The sequence below is a fragment of the Dromaius novaehollandiae genome, chromosome 1 (genome assembly GCF_036370855.1).
Source record: "Dromaius novaehollandiae isolate bDroNov1 chromosome 1, bDroNov1.hap1, whole genome shotgun sequence".
NCBI classification, from domain to species: Eukaryota; Metazoa; Chordata; class Aves; order Casuariiformes; family Dromaiidae; genus Dromaius; species Dromaius novaehollandiae.
Genome location: NC_088098.1, coordinates 88,243,101 through 88,261,890, shown reverse-complemented (window position 1 = coordinate 88,261,890; position 18,790 = coordinate 88,243,101). Strand labels below are relative to the sequence as shown.

At 39.7% G+C, this 18,790-nt stretch overlaps 1 protein-coding gene across 3 annotated transcripts; it reads left to right on the top strand.

Moving 5' to 3' along the window:
• Positions 1–2,177: 2,177 nt before the first annotated feature.
• CD86 (CD86 molecule) lies at positions 2,178–18,577 on the top strand. 3 transcript variants are annotated; one of them, XM_064505440.1, is made up of 7 exons: positions 2,178–2,357; positions 4,009–4,086; positions 8,223–8,272; positions 9,566–9,907; positions 12,455–12,766; positions 15,289–15,423; positions 16,216–18,577. In XM_064505440.1, exons 3-7 carry the CDS (start codon positions 8,227–8,229, stop codon positions 16,233–16,235), a joined length of 855 nt encoding a protein of 284 aa, XP_064361510.1. In that variant the 5' UTR covers positions 2,178–2,357; positions 4,009–4,086; positions 8,223–8,226; the 3' UTR covers positions 16,236–18,577. The 3 variants fall into 3 exon arrangements, with proteins under 3 accessions (XP_064361510.1, XP_064361509.1, XP_025960641.1); XM_064505439.1 differs by lacking the exon at positions 2,178–2,357 and adding an exon at positions 6,899–6,978 and having other exon boundaries at positions 4,013–4,086; XM_026104856.2 differs by lacking the exons at positions 2,178–2,357; positions 4,009–4,086 and adding an exon at positions 7,885–8,094.
• The last annotated feature ends 213 nt before the right edge of the window (positions 18,578–18,790 follow it).

Genomic DNA, 18,790 nt, shown 5'->3' with positions numbered 1-18,790 from the left:
TGTAATCTATCTCAATAAAGAAGGCATTTCCTCTCTCTAGTTATGCTAATTAGGAGGTCCATTTTCAAGCCTTGTGTTATATCTTCGTATTATTTCTCCAGCTACAAGGTTTTTCTTTCTACAGCAGACGCAGATGTGGCTGAAAAATTGCTGAAAATTTACTTGTGAACTCTCTTAAACCTGGGGTTTAAAGTTCAGTCTGTCTTCCTGAATAATTATTTACCTTTTCTTCATGGTCTCCAATCAAAGTTTTCTTCCCTAACACTTTTGGAGTTCTCACTAACCTCTTCTGAAAAGTTTTCTTATCTGCTAATTCCTAATACTATTCTATGAAATCCTTATCACTCTGTGGTTCTACGTAAATTTTGTGTGTTCCATTTAAAGCCTGATCTACTTTCTCTTTCCTTGGCTATGCACTGTCTCTGTCCTGTACCAAACCTTTTAGGTTGTCTTCTGCTTTAGCTATGCTAGTTTTTTATTTCTGTTGCTTTTCAACACATTTTCCATGTAAGATAGAGAATCACAAGCAATACATCACAAACTGAGCTCTCAATATCAAACACCTATTATATCAGTAACAATCAAGAGTATTCTATAAATGCATAGCAAAGCTTTCACCATAAATCCCATCACATCAAAAGTTACTCAGGCTCATATAAAGGGCACTGCCGCTTCATCTAGCTGCAGTCAAGCTGGCTGGCTGATGATTTGAGTCAAGTGAAAACTTAACTCTGTATATCTGTGTGACGGTCAGTATAAATAGTGAGAATCTGTAAGTGGAGAGATGAAGAATATTTAGTATTTGCAATTTAATTACTTCCAGTACAATGTCTAAGTCTCCTCTATCACTACTGTTCTTGGTGGGAGGTCTTAGACTGGAGGGAAGATACTTCAGCATCTCGGAAAAGCTTACGCAGCTCTCCTGCTTCTCTTGTTAACGACAAGACCAAGTTGCAAGCAAGTAAAAAAAATCCAAGAGTGTAAAAGCTTTTAGGTTTTAGATTTTGCTGAACTTGTTTGCAAAACACTTAAATTACATCCAATTAGTTTTTAATCAATCTAGTTGAAGAAATTATTCTTTTGGCTGTTTTCATAGGAAGCTTGAGTTAAAAGCAAATTATAGCGCTCTGATTGCTACAGTCTGAAGAAAAAAAAACTTCCCCTTTTTCACTCATAACAGCCTACTTCTCTATTTTTAATCAGAGTTGCTGAGTAGTTTATCCTGGGCTAAGAAAGATGTGTGTATAGAAGCTGATTTGGAATTCATTTCTAATAACGTCGAACAGGCTATAGATATAGGCTGGATTTTTCTCCCCAAACATCTCCTTTCTGAATGCCATGTGTAAACTGTGATTCAGAGAAAAGAGACTCAAGAGTGAATAATGTTTGATCTAGGGTTGGCAAGCACAAATGCAGTCATTAAGTTGGGCTTTTATGAGGATCTCTGCATGCTCGTAAGCAAATTTAAACAAAACAATATATGCTAAAGCTGCGAATTTTACTAAACTGGCAAAATCAAAATGAGGTTACAAGAGAGATCAAATCCAATGCAAATGAATTGTCAGTACAGGAAAATTAAGTCATCAGTTGATCAAATAATTATACATACAAATAGTCAAACATACAAGCACATCTTTACTCAGTGATATAGAAAAATCAATCACAATATGGCAAGAATGGCAGCTATGGTAAGGGTATGGTCTTTGATTACTGTAATTTTCCATAGCTGTTATGGAATCAATCCTTCTTCAGGAAAATCATTCTTATAACTTATGTAACTATCCATTCAACTATATTTTTATTGTGTCATCAGATCTTAAATTAACTTGGTGACTTTCAGCAGCAGAGAATTGCGGAAGGACAGATAGTTTTGTTTAATCTCATTGGAGAAAGTTCAATCTGTGCCAACAAAACTATTTCTATTAATATAAAATCTACTTAAGCAAACAAAAGTGATTGGAATTTGCCAGCCATGAAAACTAAGCCTTACTCAAAAACATCTATTTCCTTCACGCAAAATCTAAGCAAAGGTTTTCCTGAAGATCAGGGCTATACAGCAGCTCAGAGATATGGTGACTTGCTCTGACATTTGTGAGAGAATTAGATGTGCTTTGAAGCAAGGGGAATTTCAGATTAAAAAGAGGAAGTTTCTTTTGGACAGAGGGTGCTTGCTGTAAGAAGCACACGTATATTGGTGCTAGGAAAGGGTTGGTTTTCTGTGACCTGGGCTCTCTGTATGTAGTAGAGGACAGGCACTGAGTATAGGACAGAGGCAAGAATGAACATGTCTGCTGCCAAGATCTGCTGTGGAATATTTTGCTGCCTTCTGAGACAAGAAATCTGGAGAAAGAAATAAGGTACTGCCTATATTGTAATAATGCTTTCAATTGAATATTTGGAATTCTTTGAATTGAATTCTGAAAGAAATTGAAATCTTTTAGTCATCTGATAATGATTTGTGCTGTTAATCAGGCAAGCCTTTGTAATGCTCCTATAAACAAATAGAAAATACATTTGTAAAAATGTAATTGCTATTAGTAAAGTGACTCCACAGCTGCTACTTCATTTGAGTCACAGTTGCTAATTGTATGAATACGCATATTCTTATTCCCTTTGCCTGTATCAAGCTGACCAATATATTAAAAAATGAGACCAAGTCTGTTCTACAGTGGCATCAGCAGAATTACCTGCTGAATTCCAATCAGAAACAGGGCAGAAATACTTAGGTGGACCTGCAGGGCATATTCTGACTATACACATCATAAAGATGGAAATCTTAATTTATACCAGTGTGCAGGTGAATCAGGTCCTTTCTTCCCAGCTACTGCAATACTAGTGGTTGCGGCTGGGGGCAGAAATGCAAGACCAAAAGGTGAAACCTCTTCCTTTGGCTTTGTAAATCAGCTAATATGCCAGAAGTAGTACTGTGAGAAAATAAGTATATGTCCCCAGAGTGATTTCTGCACTAGAATTGAGAGCAGCAGGGCTTGGCTCATTTAACTGCACTTCTGAATTCTCACATCTTCATTTAATAATTGAGAATAATTTATTGCAAGAAGAAAGAAGTGGATCCTGATCAGTAGTGTTCCTGTTTAAGAAGCCCTGTGAGGTTGATATCACATACCCAGCTGGGTATGAAAGATGCTTCTTGAAAATTAAGAATGTAGTACCTGAGGACCAGACATATGATATATTGTATGGCTGCTGATCCTTGTTACATATGTTTGAGTGCATATTGGGAATTAATTACGAATTCTTCCTTTTGTGTACAGTACAGGTCTGCCATTAGAGGCCCCTTTGCAAACAGCTATTTGAGGCTGTGCCTGTGCTGCACTGTATAGCCCTGGCTTGAGCTGAAAACTTTGACTCTAACACCAATCCATTAACGTGCTGTGTGCAGGCAAACTGTCCACTACAGAAGTGGAAGGCTCAGAAGACAGACGGTCTGGGAATGTGCATTTGAATTTCCTACTCTGTGCAGTGCCTCTTGAGGAAACACCAGCAGCTGACTGCTCTGTTCATTAGCAGCCTTCTCTGAATTGTGACCTGTGTGAGCACACGGGTGTGCTCCTTCTCTGTTCCATTGCAAAGTCAAATAGGTTAGCGTGAACCAGTGAGGAGTGAACCTGGCACTTGCTACTTTCCAGCCAAGAAGTGTGCTTGACTGCCTAACCTCAAGGCAAGTGTGATAGGTGGGAGAAAAGGACAGATAGTGCCTGATGTGGTTCCTGTGATGCAGAAAAAGTGGTCCAACCAACCTGTCAATTCTGTGGCTGGGGGTAGCCCAGGGTATAGCTTAGGGTGTGGAAAAATATGTCAATCTGACCTGTCTTGTAGGTGGAACTCAGAACACCACAGCTAATTCCAACAAATGGCTCACTCTGGTTGGTGATGTTCTTCCCCTCCAGATTTCCCCCCCAGTTTCAGTTACGTGGAGTACTTGTTCACATCCTGTGATTTGTGTTGTGGGACTATGTGTTACTAGGTGGTTGCTGTGTTCTCTTTCAGAGATACCCACCCTTCAGTTGTGGATGAAGAATTCAGTTTGCAGAGGCAGTGGAATGCTCCATGATCTTTGGAACAAAGGTATTATTTAAATAAGTGGTATTGCTTAACTGTTATTAAAAGAGCAGATTCTGGATGTTAGAGGAAAGTGATCCCAGAATCATGGAGAAAATGGTAACTCCTCTTAAGATTGGATGTCTGAAAGATCTTGGATGTAATAAAAGGATGGTACTGAAAGAAGAGATAGTGAGAAGGAATACAAAATGCATTCAGAAATAGAGAATTGGGAAGATAGACTTTTTTAATGCAAAAACAATATAACTAATCAGCAAACACAGAATTTTAAAATGTAACCTGAATTTAAAATTTTTCTCAAAGAGAATGAGCATTAGAAAGAGTTTAGCAATTGATTAAGACAATGGCACTTTCTAACTGGAGAAACACATGGGAAAACAGCAGTTGTTTGGGTAATGGTATGTTTTAAAATAAGCCCCTTGTTGGATATTTATGTGACTGTATGGCTGAGTATTTGGGTGGAGAGTATCCTAAAACTCTCTAGCCATGCTACATTAAGGGAATTTCCTTAAGATGTTCTCTCCTTTGATAACACCTGCTCAACTCAACCTATGCTTACAACATGGGTGATGCTGAGTGTTTCAAGGCTGAGGAACACATTTTTAGTAAAATGTTATTTAGAAAACTGTAGGATAGCTTTCAGGATGCAGTGGTAGCAGGGTCTTAGCCACAGCTATCCTCTCTCCAAGAGGCTCACAACACAACTAGTGAAGCTAATCAGTGATACCTAGTGTGGAAATTTTAGAAAAATACCCTACTCTAGAAAAGTCAGAAGAGTGGGCCAGTTTTGGTTTGAGTTCATGGTGAAAGATGAGGGATAGAAGACATGTATCTGATGTACAAAAATAAACTAAGTATATGTTCCTAGATACCCTAACAGAGTGTGTTTTGAAAGGAAAAGGACACTGAAAGAACTTTGGAGTCTAAGAGTACAGATCCGACACTGTCTGTCAAGGGACAATGACTATATCCAGAAGTGACAACAAGTAAAAAGGAGCTAATCAAACCCTGGGCAGAAATACCAGATACAAAGCTGTTGTGTTCCCCCAGAACTTTACTCTTCACTTTGCATTTATTATATGCTGAATTTGGACGGGCAAGGTACAGAAAGCACAGGCCAATCTCAAAATGAGTCCCGCAGGGTTTCCTGGCAATTACTCTCACAAGTAAAAGAAGGGAAGTCACCTCTCTTTACCAAAAATCTATCCCAGAGTTCTTTAGAGAGGGAATCCCCATGTGCTCAGCTGAGTGGGGATTGCCTCACAGCTTCTCTGAAACTGGTTCAGACCAAAAAAAGGCAGCCATGAATAGGGCCAATAAAGTACTCGTGCTCATGTGGTTTCTCATCCTTTCAGAGACTGGATTGCAGAGATAGTAAATAAAGGGCTGAGCGTGACCACTGACAGCATACTGACATAATTTCAATTAAAATACTTCTCCTCTGTTTTTCATCTCTGACATCCACACATGATTTCACCAATCCTGAGTCAGGGGGGTGTCTCCAGGGATGGCTGATAGAGCCTTATGAGGCATGAAAAGCACTTGCCACATTAAGCTAGCCTTATTTAGCAAGGGAAAATGATTATCTCCATGAGGACCTGCATTGCATGATTATGGATGATAGAAGTAATTTTTAAGCCCTGAGTCTTCAAAGAACTCCCATCTATTTAGTTACCACTGGGATCCTGAAAAAAGTGTGACTTCCATAGCCAGATGCAGCCAGCATATGAATGGAAAAGCTGCACAGACACAGAGCCACATGCTCTGAGATGGAACAGAGTGCTCAGGCACTGGATTATGACCATAAAGGGGGCGGTTCAGTCTCTATCATCTGCCAGCAGTGTGCAGGAACCAATGTCTCTGTTTCCCTTCTTACCTAGCCCTCTCTTAACTAGTAAACAACTCTGGGACAGAACTAGTCTTTCAATGTTATGGCCCACAGATATAAAATAGAAGAGAACTGAGCACAGAATTTTTACAAAAAATGCCGAAGAAATGGTGTAAGTAGTCAACAAGGGACTGTGTAATTCCCTTTCTTCCCCTCAGAGTTCTGACACAGGCTCCAAAGTGTTGCATTTGCTGGTGAAAGGCACCTTTTAAAAAAGGGAAGAGAAGCTTTTCACAGAACTGAAGTTTTATTGGACAGTTTCATGATTCAGCGACTCTCTCTAATGCAGCTCATGTGAGAAAAATGAACAGTTTGTCATACTCATTGACGTTCCTCTGTAGGGTATGTGAGATACCCCTCTTCGCAGATTCCCAGGATCCTTTGTCATACAATCATCCCCAGCATCACATTTTCTCCTAGAAGACAACAGTCAGGAAACTCTGGTACAATCTTTGAGACTTCTGTTCTCACACCTCCAAATCCAGCTCATAAAGAAAGGTATAGAGAGCGTGCTGTATCTGGTATTTTTGCCTGGGTTTTATTTCTCTCTCTCTCTCTCATGTTTTCAGTTCCGGTTTTGGTTTTTGTTGCTGTGAGACAGTCATTGCAAAACATGCCTAGGTAAAGCAGTACACTATATCTCTTTTGTTTGCTTTCAGTTGCTAACTAGTTTTAATTTCTCCTCTTATGAACTGTATTAGGTCGAAAGAAAAGGGCTATTCATTTTTGTATTTGACTCGAAGCTGAAATTCTTATTCACAGGAGGGAAATATGACTGCTGAGAAAGATTATCCATAGTTTTCTGTGGCTTGGCACAAGCAATTTTATTTAGGCAATCAGTGGTGTGGTTTAATTCAGTGGGGCCCAGGCTTGAAGGAAACCCCCTTGATATAAGTACACTATGTAGGAGAATGGTTTATGTTGTGGTAGGCTGGAGCAGAAAGAGAATGATCCCTGATTACAACAACAGAGTCTGCACAAGCCTTCTCTCCTCTTCTGCTACGACTCAGGTGAGTCTCACTGATGACAAGGAAAATTATCTATATCCTGTGAGAAATTTAGGCTTCTTTCTCCCCTTTGCTAAGAAAAGGCAAACTGCATCTGGAAAAAATAATTCATAGTTCTGTATGTTACAGTACATGCACAAAAAACATGACAGCTGACTGGGGGAGATTCTGCATTAGACCTTCTAACAGGAGAAGAGGGGTAAAGTTAAAGACCAAAGCATACAACTTTAATATAAGACATGCCAAAAAAATGGGAACACATCAGGAAACTATTACCAGTCAGGATGGCGGGCAACAGTCTTGCTGCTTTTAAGTAGTGTAAGAGCTGAAGATTTTCTACATCTGCTCCAGTGAAAGAGAATTCACTGGAGAAGTTTAAAGAAGGAGAATGAGGGACCTTGGCAAGTGTCCTGTGGACCATCCTCCCAAATATATAGAAATGTCACAGGAAAAGCACAAAGCTGCTGCTTTGAAATGTTAACCAGGAATCAAAGGCTAGTCAGATGTGGGTGCTGTTCTCTCACCAGTGAAGGTGAATGACATGGGGAAAGGGCCTTGACTGTTAACCAGGATTGCAGGCCCTTATACCCCATGAATCCAGTCATAGAAGTGTTTTGCTTATGAGACGAGTCATAGTTTCTTTTCCTTCTTTTCTAAATAGATACTGTTTTTTCGTGACCACAAAATGTGTGATATTTAGCCTCACTTCTTCAAACCACATAGGATTTCTCTCAGTTATATTTTACTATAGTGAAGAGCAGGTTCCTGTTACAAAACTGAAGGTCACACACTTCATTGCCTCGGGTAGCTGACATCATTGCACTGCCTCCCCCACCTCCTCCTTCTGTGTCACTCTCTCCTCCCCCTCCACTTTCAATTCCCCCATCCTCCTCCCCACACTGCCATGTGCGAGCATGCTCCCCTTTCCTCTTTCCCTGGAGCTAGCAGTTGTGGGTACTTGTCCTGCCCTTGGCACACCAGGGTCTCTGAGGTCCTCATGGCATATCCTGTCCGCAGTGATCTTGCACTTCGTCGCCTTCTTTGTAAAACAGAGATCCATCATGGCATACTTGAGGCTTTGAAGCCCACAGTAATATTTGCACCAGTCAACAGGAAGAGGTGAGATGAGCTTTCTTAATAGAGTTTCTTCCTTGCTCAAACTTTTACCACTTCTTTGGGAGTACTGGAGAAGATACTTGGAACGTCTTCAACCTCTACCATATTTCGTTTCTTTTTCTTTCTTGTAGCATCATGGAGGTGTGTATATTCTTCCTTCCGTCGATGATACTTCTCCCAGGTGAGAGACACATTTTTAATTGTAAAGGTTGTTTTGATTATTTGTGTCCTGCCACGTGATACACTTTCACGCACTCAAAAATCACGGTCATATAGCCTATCTGACATACTTTTAAATTTTGTGGGGGTACTCGATAATAATGTATAGTAAGTACCTTCTCTCTTCAACTTTATATCTTTATATTACACTTATTTTATGTTGCTCTTAAATTTTCAATTTTTTTAAAAATCCACCTTCAAAATGAGTGTGTATCACCTCTGTATATTATAGAAGAGAGCAATATTAAACTGAAAATACTGACAGTTTGTTATGGGACAAGTGGAGTTTTAGGCAGCTGAGGAAGAATGCATTTTACAGTTTGGTGTTCCAGAGGGGCAGTCAAAATTTTGCTTCCTGAGAGATTATAAGTATTCTCCTTCTCCTTTTGAACAAAGCAGTGGTGTTCATGTCTTCTGGGACAGAGGATTGCATTTCTCATTCAAAAAAATCTTGTCCTCACTACCCATTGCCACTACCCATAATGACAAGGGATACATGTACTGATGAAAGTAGGAAAAAAAATCAGCCCTGATGTAATTCAGTTCAAACAGACATAATGCTTTGCATTAAAGCATAATTGTTTTTATTGACTAACTATTTCTCTTAACAAGATCAGCAACAGAACCGCTAAATCTGACATTTAATTTGTCATTAAACTCTAGATTAATTGCAGAACAGTTAAATCTGACATTGAATTTGTCACTAAACTTCAGATTAATTTTACAGTGAGAAAGAAAGTGTTCACCTGTTTCAGACCTTCTGGTCATATATTCCCTGGACACTAACATATATCAGACAGTTTGCATTTTACATTTTCTTCAAAACTGCAGTGCTGTGTTATTTTATTAAAAGAATTAACTCAATTAAAAAAAAATGATGCAGCTATCTCCTTTGTGGCACAATCTCATTACACTCAGGATACCACAAATAAGAATGGTGTGGACATGTGGACTTTTGCCTGCAGATAATAGTCTTCTATAAATATAATTAGCTTGTGCTTACAACACCTCTTTGACTTCCTTAGAGAATAAATTATAGGAAGGAAAATAAGAAACAGTTTTATGACGTGAACTCCACAAGCCTAAGTGAGTCAGTCTGAAAAACTATGCATCTTGTCACATCTAGTGGGAGAACTTCTGTCTGAATGGTGGTGATTTTATTGCTACTGTCTTAAGTGTTGTCTCTATGAGTGCAAATGTTTGGTGTTCTTTCGTAGCTGATGCAAATCTTAATTTCTCTCTCTTTTTGTGTAAGGTATTGCTGCCAACGTGCATCAGGTGAAGTCATTTCTCAATCACACTGCATACCTATCCTGCTATTTTCCAAACTCTCAGAAAACTGACATCAAGGACTTAAGAGTTTTTTGGCAAAAAGGTGCTGTTGAGGTGGTACACGAAGTATACTATGGCCAGGAAATACACGAGAACCTTAGCCCTAAATATGTAAATCGCACCAAAATGGATATGGACAGATGGACCTTGCAATTGCTAAATGCGGGGATTGTGGATGAGGGACGGTATACATGTATTATACAGCATAGAGAGAAAGGATTGCCAAAGGTCATACACACATCTGAGTGCTCATTGCACATCATTGGTAAGTAATCATTGCTAATTGGCATCTGGTCATCTTTTTTGGTTGTCTGTCACTTTGTTCAGTCCAGAAACGTGTGCTGCTCTCCCCAAGCCATTGGAGATGCACCTGCACTGAAGCAGAATTTCTGCAGATGGATAAATGAGCATTCTCAGTAGAAGGTCCTCAGATCTGAAATAACAGTAGTTGGAAGCAATCAGACGAAGTAGGAAATGAGGCAATAATTTGCTCAATATCACACCATTCCTGACTCCCACTTTGCCACACTTTATACTGAAAACCATTCTGCCTTCTTCCTTTTTCCTCCTGTAAAATTTCTATGGCTTCTACGGCCTTGGAAAATACTCTTTTTTATTTGCATCTGATCCACTGCCTTTTATTAAAAGCAATAGTAGCTAGCTTCATTGGTGGTAAATTTCCACTGAAACATAACCCAGCTATTTTATGATGATATAAATCACAGAGAAAATACAGAAAAGAGCAGCTCATATGTGGAGGAGTAGAAATTCATATGCTTAGTTAAAAGAAGACTGAAAGTATCTCTCAGGAAAAAATGCGGGCATTAGTGAGATTCAGCCTGATTTGTTGCATGTTATCAGAGAAAAAGTTAGAAAATCCTCTAACAGCCAAATGGGGTTCAGTGAGGAAGCAATGTTTTCCTAGTATTTTCTAAAATTTATAGTAGTTCCTAATATATTTTTCCTAATGTTTTTCTATTAAATTGTTCAGCTGGTTACCTTGTCCGTATGCTTGTGTTTTCTCTTCCACTGTGATAGTGTTAGTCATTAATAAGAACAGCTTCTGGCTTCCGCCTGTGTTCTCAGGCTTCAAGATACTATGTCAAAAGAGAATAAGCAAGCTGTAAGAGCAGCCAGAAAGAGAGAACCAGGTTGTATGAGGCTATTTAGCCTTGTGCTACCAGCAAGTACTCCCTGGATCCGCAAACAGATAGAAAACCCTGGTTGTTAATTCTGATTCTCCCAGAATCTAATTGACAAGTATCTTCAGTGAAGTTTTAGGTCTCAAAGACTCACAATTTGCACTCAATATCAAGGCATCCAATTTAAGAGATATCTAGCATCAGCTGTTCAATTAATTCAAGTGGTTACATCACCTTAACCAGCCTATGAAAAACATGTTATAGAAGTTGCATAGTTAGGTACAAAAACTGTCCCAAATCTTTAGGGTTTAATTTAGGAGGCCCGTTTTAAAATACCTGCTGCTGTGTTTCTTCCAAATGACTTTCTGTTCAATAAGCTCCCAAAGGAAGGACCAGTATACAATCATGTTTAAAAATAAATAAATATATAACATAAAGAACTAGGAGATAAAATACTGATGTTGAGATGTACCTGTTGTTAAAAGCTGATATTTTGTGCTTATGTACTTAGTTCCTTAATTGGTATTAGAGTATCATATCATATCATATCATACATGGAAGGGTTTTTTTGTACGATGGGGTTTCACACTTAAAATGGACATGAGAAAGACTGAGTGATTGAGTGCTGTGCAAGAATGATAGGGCAGTCATACAAAGCTATCTGGATCATTTGATGAGTGAGCCCTGTTCAAAAATACTGAAGTAGCTCCTAATACAGTTTACATGTATTATTTTTATGTATTACATAAAGACAATATATACTTATGTAACACGCAGTCAGTATTATGTCTACATTTTTTCTTTCTCCTTTTCCACTATAGTCCACTATTTCCACTATGACCTTTCAAAAAAATTAATCCTGTTTGAGAAGAATTTGGGCCATTTAACAGAGCATTAGCTAAAACTTTTATTTATTACTCATGTTTTAAATTTAAATAATTCTTCCCAATCCTATTCTGCTTATTATTTGTTTGAGCCTGGAGAACCTGGCTTTTTAAAACAACAAGTATGTTTTTCATTGACTGGGATGAGTATCCAGTGGCACAAAGCAAATGAAACTGTACTGTGGTCACTTACACATAAAAGCTGAGCTGAGGGAGTCAAGTTATCAAGATATCAGGTTTAGATGAGTGAATTTCTTTTTTGTGCTGCAAAATGGTTATCCATAATACTGACAGACACAAAGGATTTTCTACCCATGACAGTAGTGGATCTACAACTATCCTCTTTCAGACTGAAATCCCTGAGATAATTTCTGCCTCTACATTCTGTAGTTAAAGGTTTGTGTTTTTTCCCTTATGTAATCAGGAGGTTGAGAGTAGGCAGCACTGTATCCCACTCCCATTCTGTGCTTAAGCATTGACTTGCAAGCAGGCAAGATCTGATTCTTCTGAGCTCAATGAGTTGAAAGGAGGTGAGAGAGACAAGGGCCTACTGTCTGGCTCATCAGACTTGTTGTTTTGTTAGAAGGTGCCCTTGAAACATCCTGAAGACAAGAAACAGCAAGTCTGTGTGTGCACCAAAAACATAACAAACCCTTCTTAGGACCTATGCTTTCCTAAGATGACTGTTTAGACTTGCTATTGCCTGAAAATCTCAAATGACTGGTAGCACTTGTCACAAGATGAGATGTGTCTAACTCACAACGCTTTTTCTTTGGTCTGTTTCAGCCAACTATAGTCAACCTGAGATAGCACAGCTACACACTGGGGAACTAAAGCCCAACGAATACTTGAATCTTTCCTGCTCTTCCAGCGGAGGCTATCCAGAGCCCAGGCAGATGATCTGGCTAATATCACAAGCAAATACAACACACAGACTTACACAACACATGGATGTGTCACAGGATGCTGTAACAAAGCTGTACAATGTTACCAGCAAGCTGAATATCACAGTTCCTACAAACACCCTCACTAATATTAGCTGTTTGCTTCACCTTGGAGAGCACCTGGGGAGCCTTGTCTCAGTGCCACTAGGCATAGGTGAGTCTCCATTTGCCAGTTCTGATTTTTGCATAGGTAGGAGCAAGAAATATCACTGTAGAGCTGATCACAGATGGCAGCATATTCAAGACAGGGTGGTAAACCCTAAATAGCAGTAGGGGCTGGTCATAAGTGTTGTATATTCTCCAACCCCTTCATTGATAGCCACAGCCACCTGTTTTTTTTTGCATGAGAGGCCTTAATACTGCTAGGAGAGGGCAGAGAGAAGGAGACTACTGCTACACAATCCAGAACGCAGCCCAGCCCCTGCTCACTCCCTCCCTAGATGCTGCTGCAGCAACGAAGCAACCCAGATATCCGGATTAGGCTGGAACCAGTTTCAGGAGGTAACTCCCAGCTGTTAAGATAGAGGTTTCTCCTTCACAGAACCAGAGGATCACTGAGGTTGAAGAGCATCTCTGAAGATCATCTACCCCAGGCCCCCTGCTCAAAGCAGGGTCAGCTGGAACAGGTTGCTCAGGATGTTATCCAGTTGAGTTTTAAATACCTCCCCGGATGGATACTCTACAACCTGTCTGGGCAACCTGTTTCAGTGTTTGACCAATCTCACAGTAAAAAAAGTTTTTTCTCATGCTTAAATGCTTGAGCTGCTATTCCTTATCTCTCCCCAGAGCGAGGAAGAAGGTTGAACAGAAGACTCCCTAAGGGCAGATTTGGCTCACAGGCTGCCAGTTAGACTGTGCTGAGTTTTAAGTGTAAAGGCCATGAAACTCTGAATAGTCTTGGAAATGTTCCTGGTGGTTTTAATAAGATTTGGCAGCATAAACTGTGCATTTCAAAATGATAATTTGGGTATTTTTTTCTCCTGGATTGTGTCTTTTTTTCATACACCTCTTGTAAGAAATTTAGGCTCTATGCCATGCTGAGCATTCCCTGATATATTAATGATTACAGTGTCAGTTGTGTGTAGGCAGTCTTTGTCTGCCTTGCAGGTTGTTACTTTTCTGTCTCTGACCGAAAAGATACATGCCAAAATGAACTTTTATGGATATCGCAGTGATGCCATAATGTTCTCCTAGATTTTGGGCTCTGTCACAAACAGGCCAATTGTCTAGAGAAAAGAGGCAAGAAAGCAAATTTAAATCTCTCAGTGCCTGCTGTTTATGTTTCCAGGTATCTTATCATCGTTATTGCTGAACAAGCACATATAGATAGGCCCCCCAATTCTGTTACCTAGCAAAGTACTGCACGAGCCACCAGTGAGTGCCACAGCCACCTCTGCTGGTTGGTTGGAAGGCTTCACCTGTGGCTTCAACTCAAACCACAGAGTTTTGAGCTGGGGACCTGAGTATGAGTCAGACTCTACTGCTGGATTACATCAGGGTTCCACGTGACTGATCCTTTCTTTAAATTAAAACTCTTTTTTATGTATCTCCTAGGACAGGAAAACATCCTTTGACATATTTTTATCTGTAAACCATGGCACAAATGCATCCAAATAAAGATGCTTCCCGCTTTGGTCATATGTATGTGTTTGGCTTGCAGGTGTCTCCTTTAGACAGTATTAAAGATGGAAAGATGTGTTTTAAATGGTGGGAACAGGGAGCCTAGAGGGAGCCGTAGCATTGTAGGAAAGCCTAGTAGGGAAGTACAGCCATGCATCTTACTATTGCAGATGTGAAAGCAGCTTGCCACTCATTCCCCCAAAAGTCCCACAGTGCAGATTTCTTCGTTTGACTTTAGCTAATGGGTTAAGTCATCAGTGGTAGAGCTGGAAAACTGTCTCTGATGCCCTTACACCCCAGGATTTGTAAATAATACTACAATACAGTACAGAAGCCTTCTGAGGTGTACACAGCTCTTCATGTTGCTCATGAGTATTAACAACACTAGTATTAGCTATAGTGCTGCATCCTACTCTTCCTTATTCAATTCTTCCTCTCTCCTCCCTGGTATTATGAAAGTAGCCGCTTGATAAACTGTGATGGTGTTACCCAATGGAATTTCCACAAATGCAAATTCCACATAAACAAAACCCTTGTTTGGTGGTAACTGAAGCTGTATCAGATGTACTCTAGCAATCAAAACCTCAAAAGCACAGTACTCAGAAACAGAGGGAAACTCCCTTGCATTCCCTGCTACTTTCATATCCCTTATAGCATTTCATTAGGCTTTGACCTTCATTTCCAACAAATACCAAGTAGTAACATATCCCAGGTTCTTCAGACTTGCACAGTAGCACAGAACTAGTGGAAACCTCATAAACCTCATAAGCTCTTGCATTAATCAGACTCCTGATCTCATAGGTGTTACCCAAACCTTAGGAAGAGTACTTACCATTGTCGAAGTGGCCATTAAGACATGATATTTCTGCTAGTTGTTGGAAATGGAAATAAAGCCAGATGGATAGAGATATACTGACATGACTGAAGCCCTGTAAAAGCAAAGGATACTGGAGACCTTTCCCTTAGCTTTTGATTCACATATTTTTGGGATAGGCTGGTTAAGCTGTTACCAAATTAAATCCTTGCTATGTGCATCTCCTCTGTTCTCTTATTCAGAGATACAGGGGAAAGAAATGGAACAAGTGAAGATACAATTCTTTGGCCCACTTATAGCTGCGATTATAGTGATCATACTTCTTCTCGGTTTTGTGATATTGAGGAAGAAGAGAAATATCTCATCTACCCAACAGAGTAAGTTATTAATTCTCATTCAGCTCTGCTGTCCCCCAAATCACAGGCTTTGCTCTTTGTAATCACCTCTTTACCTACATTCAGCTGCTGACAGAAAGTTAGGTTTAATATTGAACTTATACTAAACTTACATAGACAATTTAGTTCTTGCAACAACTGAGTCCATCCAGCAGTAAGTCCAGCCATCTTTCTCCTGTCTCCTATTGGGATCCTATATCCAACCTGCCCTTCTTTTTTGTCCTCTGTGAGACTGAAGCTTACCTCTCTCTCCTGCATTTCCATGCTTTTGTTTGGTTTATTGAAGGATTTGGCTCCTACCATCCCCAAACTGTATAAACCTGTCCTGTCCATCAGCAGTTGTAAGAAAGGTGGAGTTGGGGGAGGGATGAAGCTTCCATCAACTGCTAGAGTCTCAGTTGTCACTGAGCTGAAGGATCCCAGCCATTGCTCCACCACAGATTCCTAACGCTGGACTGGAAGAATCATCTTCTGACCAAGAACAGAACCTGATTTTTGCATTGATTTTTTCTATTTTGTTCCAACACTAGGTTCCAGGAGTCTAGGGTTTATTCTGTGTTGAAAGGATCCTCATGTTGCCATCAGAGTCTATCCTTCCTTGCAGCAAGAGGGAAATGCACTCCTCACTGTCAGTCTTGTTTCTTTATACAACCAAGCGTCCTGAGCCACACCTCATTCTTTCTCCAAAACCTAAGATAATGGGACATTTACTATCAACCCTTCTTCAGCTCCTATTTCTCATGCTTCTGTAAATCACATACTCATCTATTTTAGGTGTCAGCCTAGCAGTCTAGAAGCTATCCGGCTGTGAACTGAGGCCAACGACCAGACTGCTAACTGAGAAGTGTCTCTGCACTTAGCAAGGCCTGGGCTTCCATATTTTCAGATACTCTGTCCAGTGCCAGAACAAGACTCCTCTTCAGGTATTAGAACAACATGCAACATTTTTGTCTGATTGCTGAAATCCACTCTACAGTGTCCCCTGCTTTTATTTTGCTACAGAATGGTAGCAAATATGATGCTCTGCCTGTCTCCATGACTTTCTTTTATCCTTTGGCAACACTCTGCTGATCCACACAAAAGATAACAAGTGCATTATGCCACAGCAGCCACTTGGTTTGGCTGGCACTGCCCCTTGCACAAGGGATTTAATGGGCTTTGGCCAAACAATTGCCAGTGCCCACCTCAGTGTTCTGCGTTATTCATTGACTAGCACATGAACTTTCCTGGCTCCCAGTGCAGTTATTCTGTCTGCGCTCCTGACAACTATTGAATAGACCACCTTGGAGATTTGCACCCAGTGATTTGTTTCATTGCCATGAGGATTAATGTATTTTTGCCTTCTCCTATGAAACCACTCAGAAATGAAGAACCAAACTTAGTGAACCCATTAAATATAGAAAGAAGAGACAAAGTCCAGTATAACCTTGCCATCCACATTCCGCAAGAAAAGGAAACTTTCTTCAGACACAAAAAGGTAGAAAGGCACAATATATTTAGCAAGTGGACAGAAAGGAAGATGGTGATGTCTGAAGGGTAGAAATCTTCCCACTTTGTCAAGAGTAACCAATACCCAGAGAAGCACAGCAGGCAGCTGCTCCAACTAGCATGTGGACAAAATCTCCTCTTTTCCTTTTTGCTGGGACTCCTTCATGGACTTGACAGGACTACAGAAGACTTTGCTATATATTAGCCAGGCCTATTCAACATTGTGATCACCCGTTATGGTCTCCCTCTTCACCTGAAGGGCACCAGCAGTGAGTATTACTAGCTAAGTGTCAGTATTTTAAGGGCAGGAGCTGACTTTGGAAAATCCAGAGATTCCAGAGATGCACAGAGATAAGCCATTCAAAAATCAAAACATTCTCCAAGCCAGTGCAGTTCTTCAGTTGGATGGCTTGGTTTGATCCTTGTGACTTTTTGCTGTATCTTTAATTATGCACTGTGATATTGTAAAATCGTGACTGTAAGACCTGATGAAGAAAGCAGAGCTTTGTGGGATACAGAAGGAAATGTCTCAGAAATGGAAGGAATTAGGCCACAGTCTTCTGAATCATAATCTTCACTGGAAATATGACCAGACGCAGGCTCTTAATCATGAGCCATAAACGCTTTTGGCAGAGTCAGAGTGGCTTTGTGGCACTAACTTTCTTGCACAGCTCTACAGTAGAAAGAGGAACATCAGGGTCCTTCCCCACCTTCTGAGGTGAAAGGAAAGTTGTGCAATTCCTACCAGGCATTTGAAATGAGACATCAGCTGATTTAAGGACTTTCTTTCAACACAATTTCTAGTTATTTTAACTTTTTTTTGTAACCATCCAACTCAATATGTCCAGCCAGTCAGTACCTCCACATTTTGTTCCTCTGTATCCTGACCAGGTTGTTCAGATGGATGCAGGGACAGGAAATTAAAGCATGAGGGATCACTCATATATATAAACCTAAATAAACAAAATGAAGTTAAGCAGATATTAAAAAATATATTATAGAAGTAGGCCATGTTCCAGTTTGGTTGACTATGTTCTCCTTCTCTTAATTTTGCTTCAATGTTTGAAGCAATCCATACACTATAGTAATCTCAACTACAGGATGTAGTTACATTTTCAGAATAGATTCTCTGTTTCACTCAAAATGTGCCAGCTCTGCCATCTTGAACAATCTCTGCACTGTATATTCTTCAACACCAGTGACATCTTTGAGGAGGAAGAATGCAGCAAAAATGAGACAAAAATCTTCTGAGGTCTTGTTAGCCTTTTTAGGCCTTACATTTGCAACAAGGCAGGGACTCATTCTCATGACACAAGACATTCTCATGACACAGGGACTCATTCTCATGACATGATTCTCACCTTCTCAAGACAAGTTTCAGCTCAGAGTTTCATTTGGGGGAGATAAATTCTCTATAGTTTCTACAGGGTACAAATATTATTTTCTCTTAAATGATGATGTGAGTTGCTAGATGCTATCTCCATTTTCATGGTGGTTGAGAAAATTTGCATGTCCTTTTGAGTGAATAAAACCATTTGGGAGTCAGTTTATTAAGCTATTACACTAACATTCCAAATATTTTCATTCAGATTAATATCATTCAAATTTTATTAAAAGTCAAAGGTTTTATTTTTATGTAGAAGTTTATATTTGCTAGCAGAATTATTTAATGACTTATTAAAGTATACATCTTTTTTTGTGTTAGTGTTTTATTCTCGTGTCATTAAAGCAATATATTGGGGAGTACCCAAATTTGGTGTTCTCAGGGAGGAAACATACCCATTTTTAGTTCTTTGAAGCAAATGAATAAGAAAAGGTATTGTTGCAATGATCAGAAATGACACCACTGAATGTTCTATAT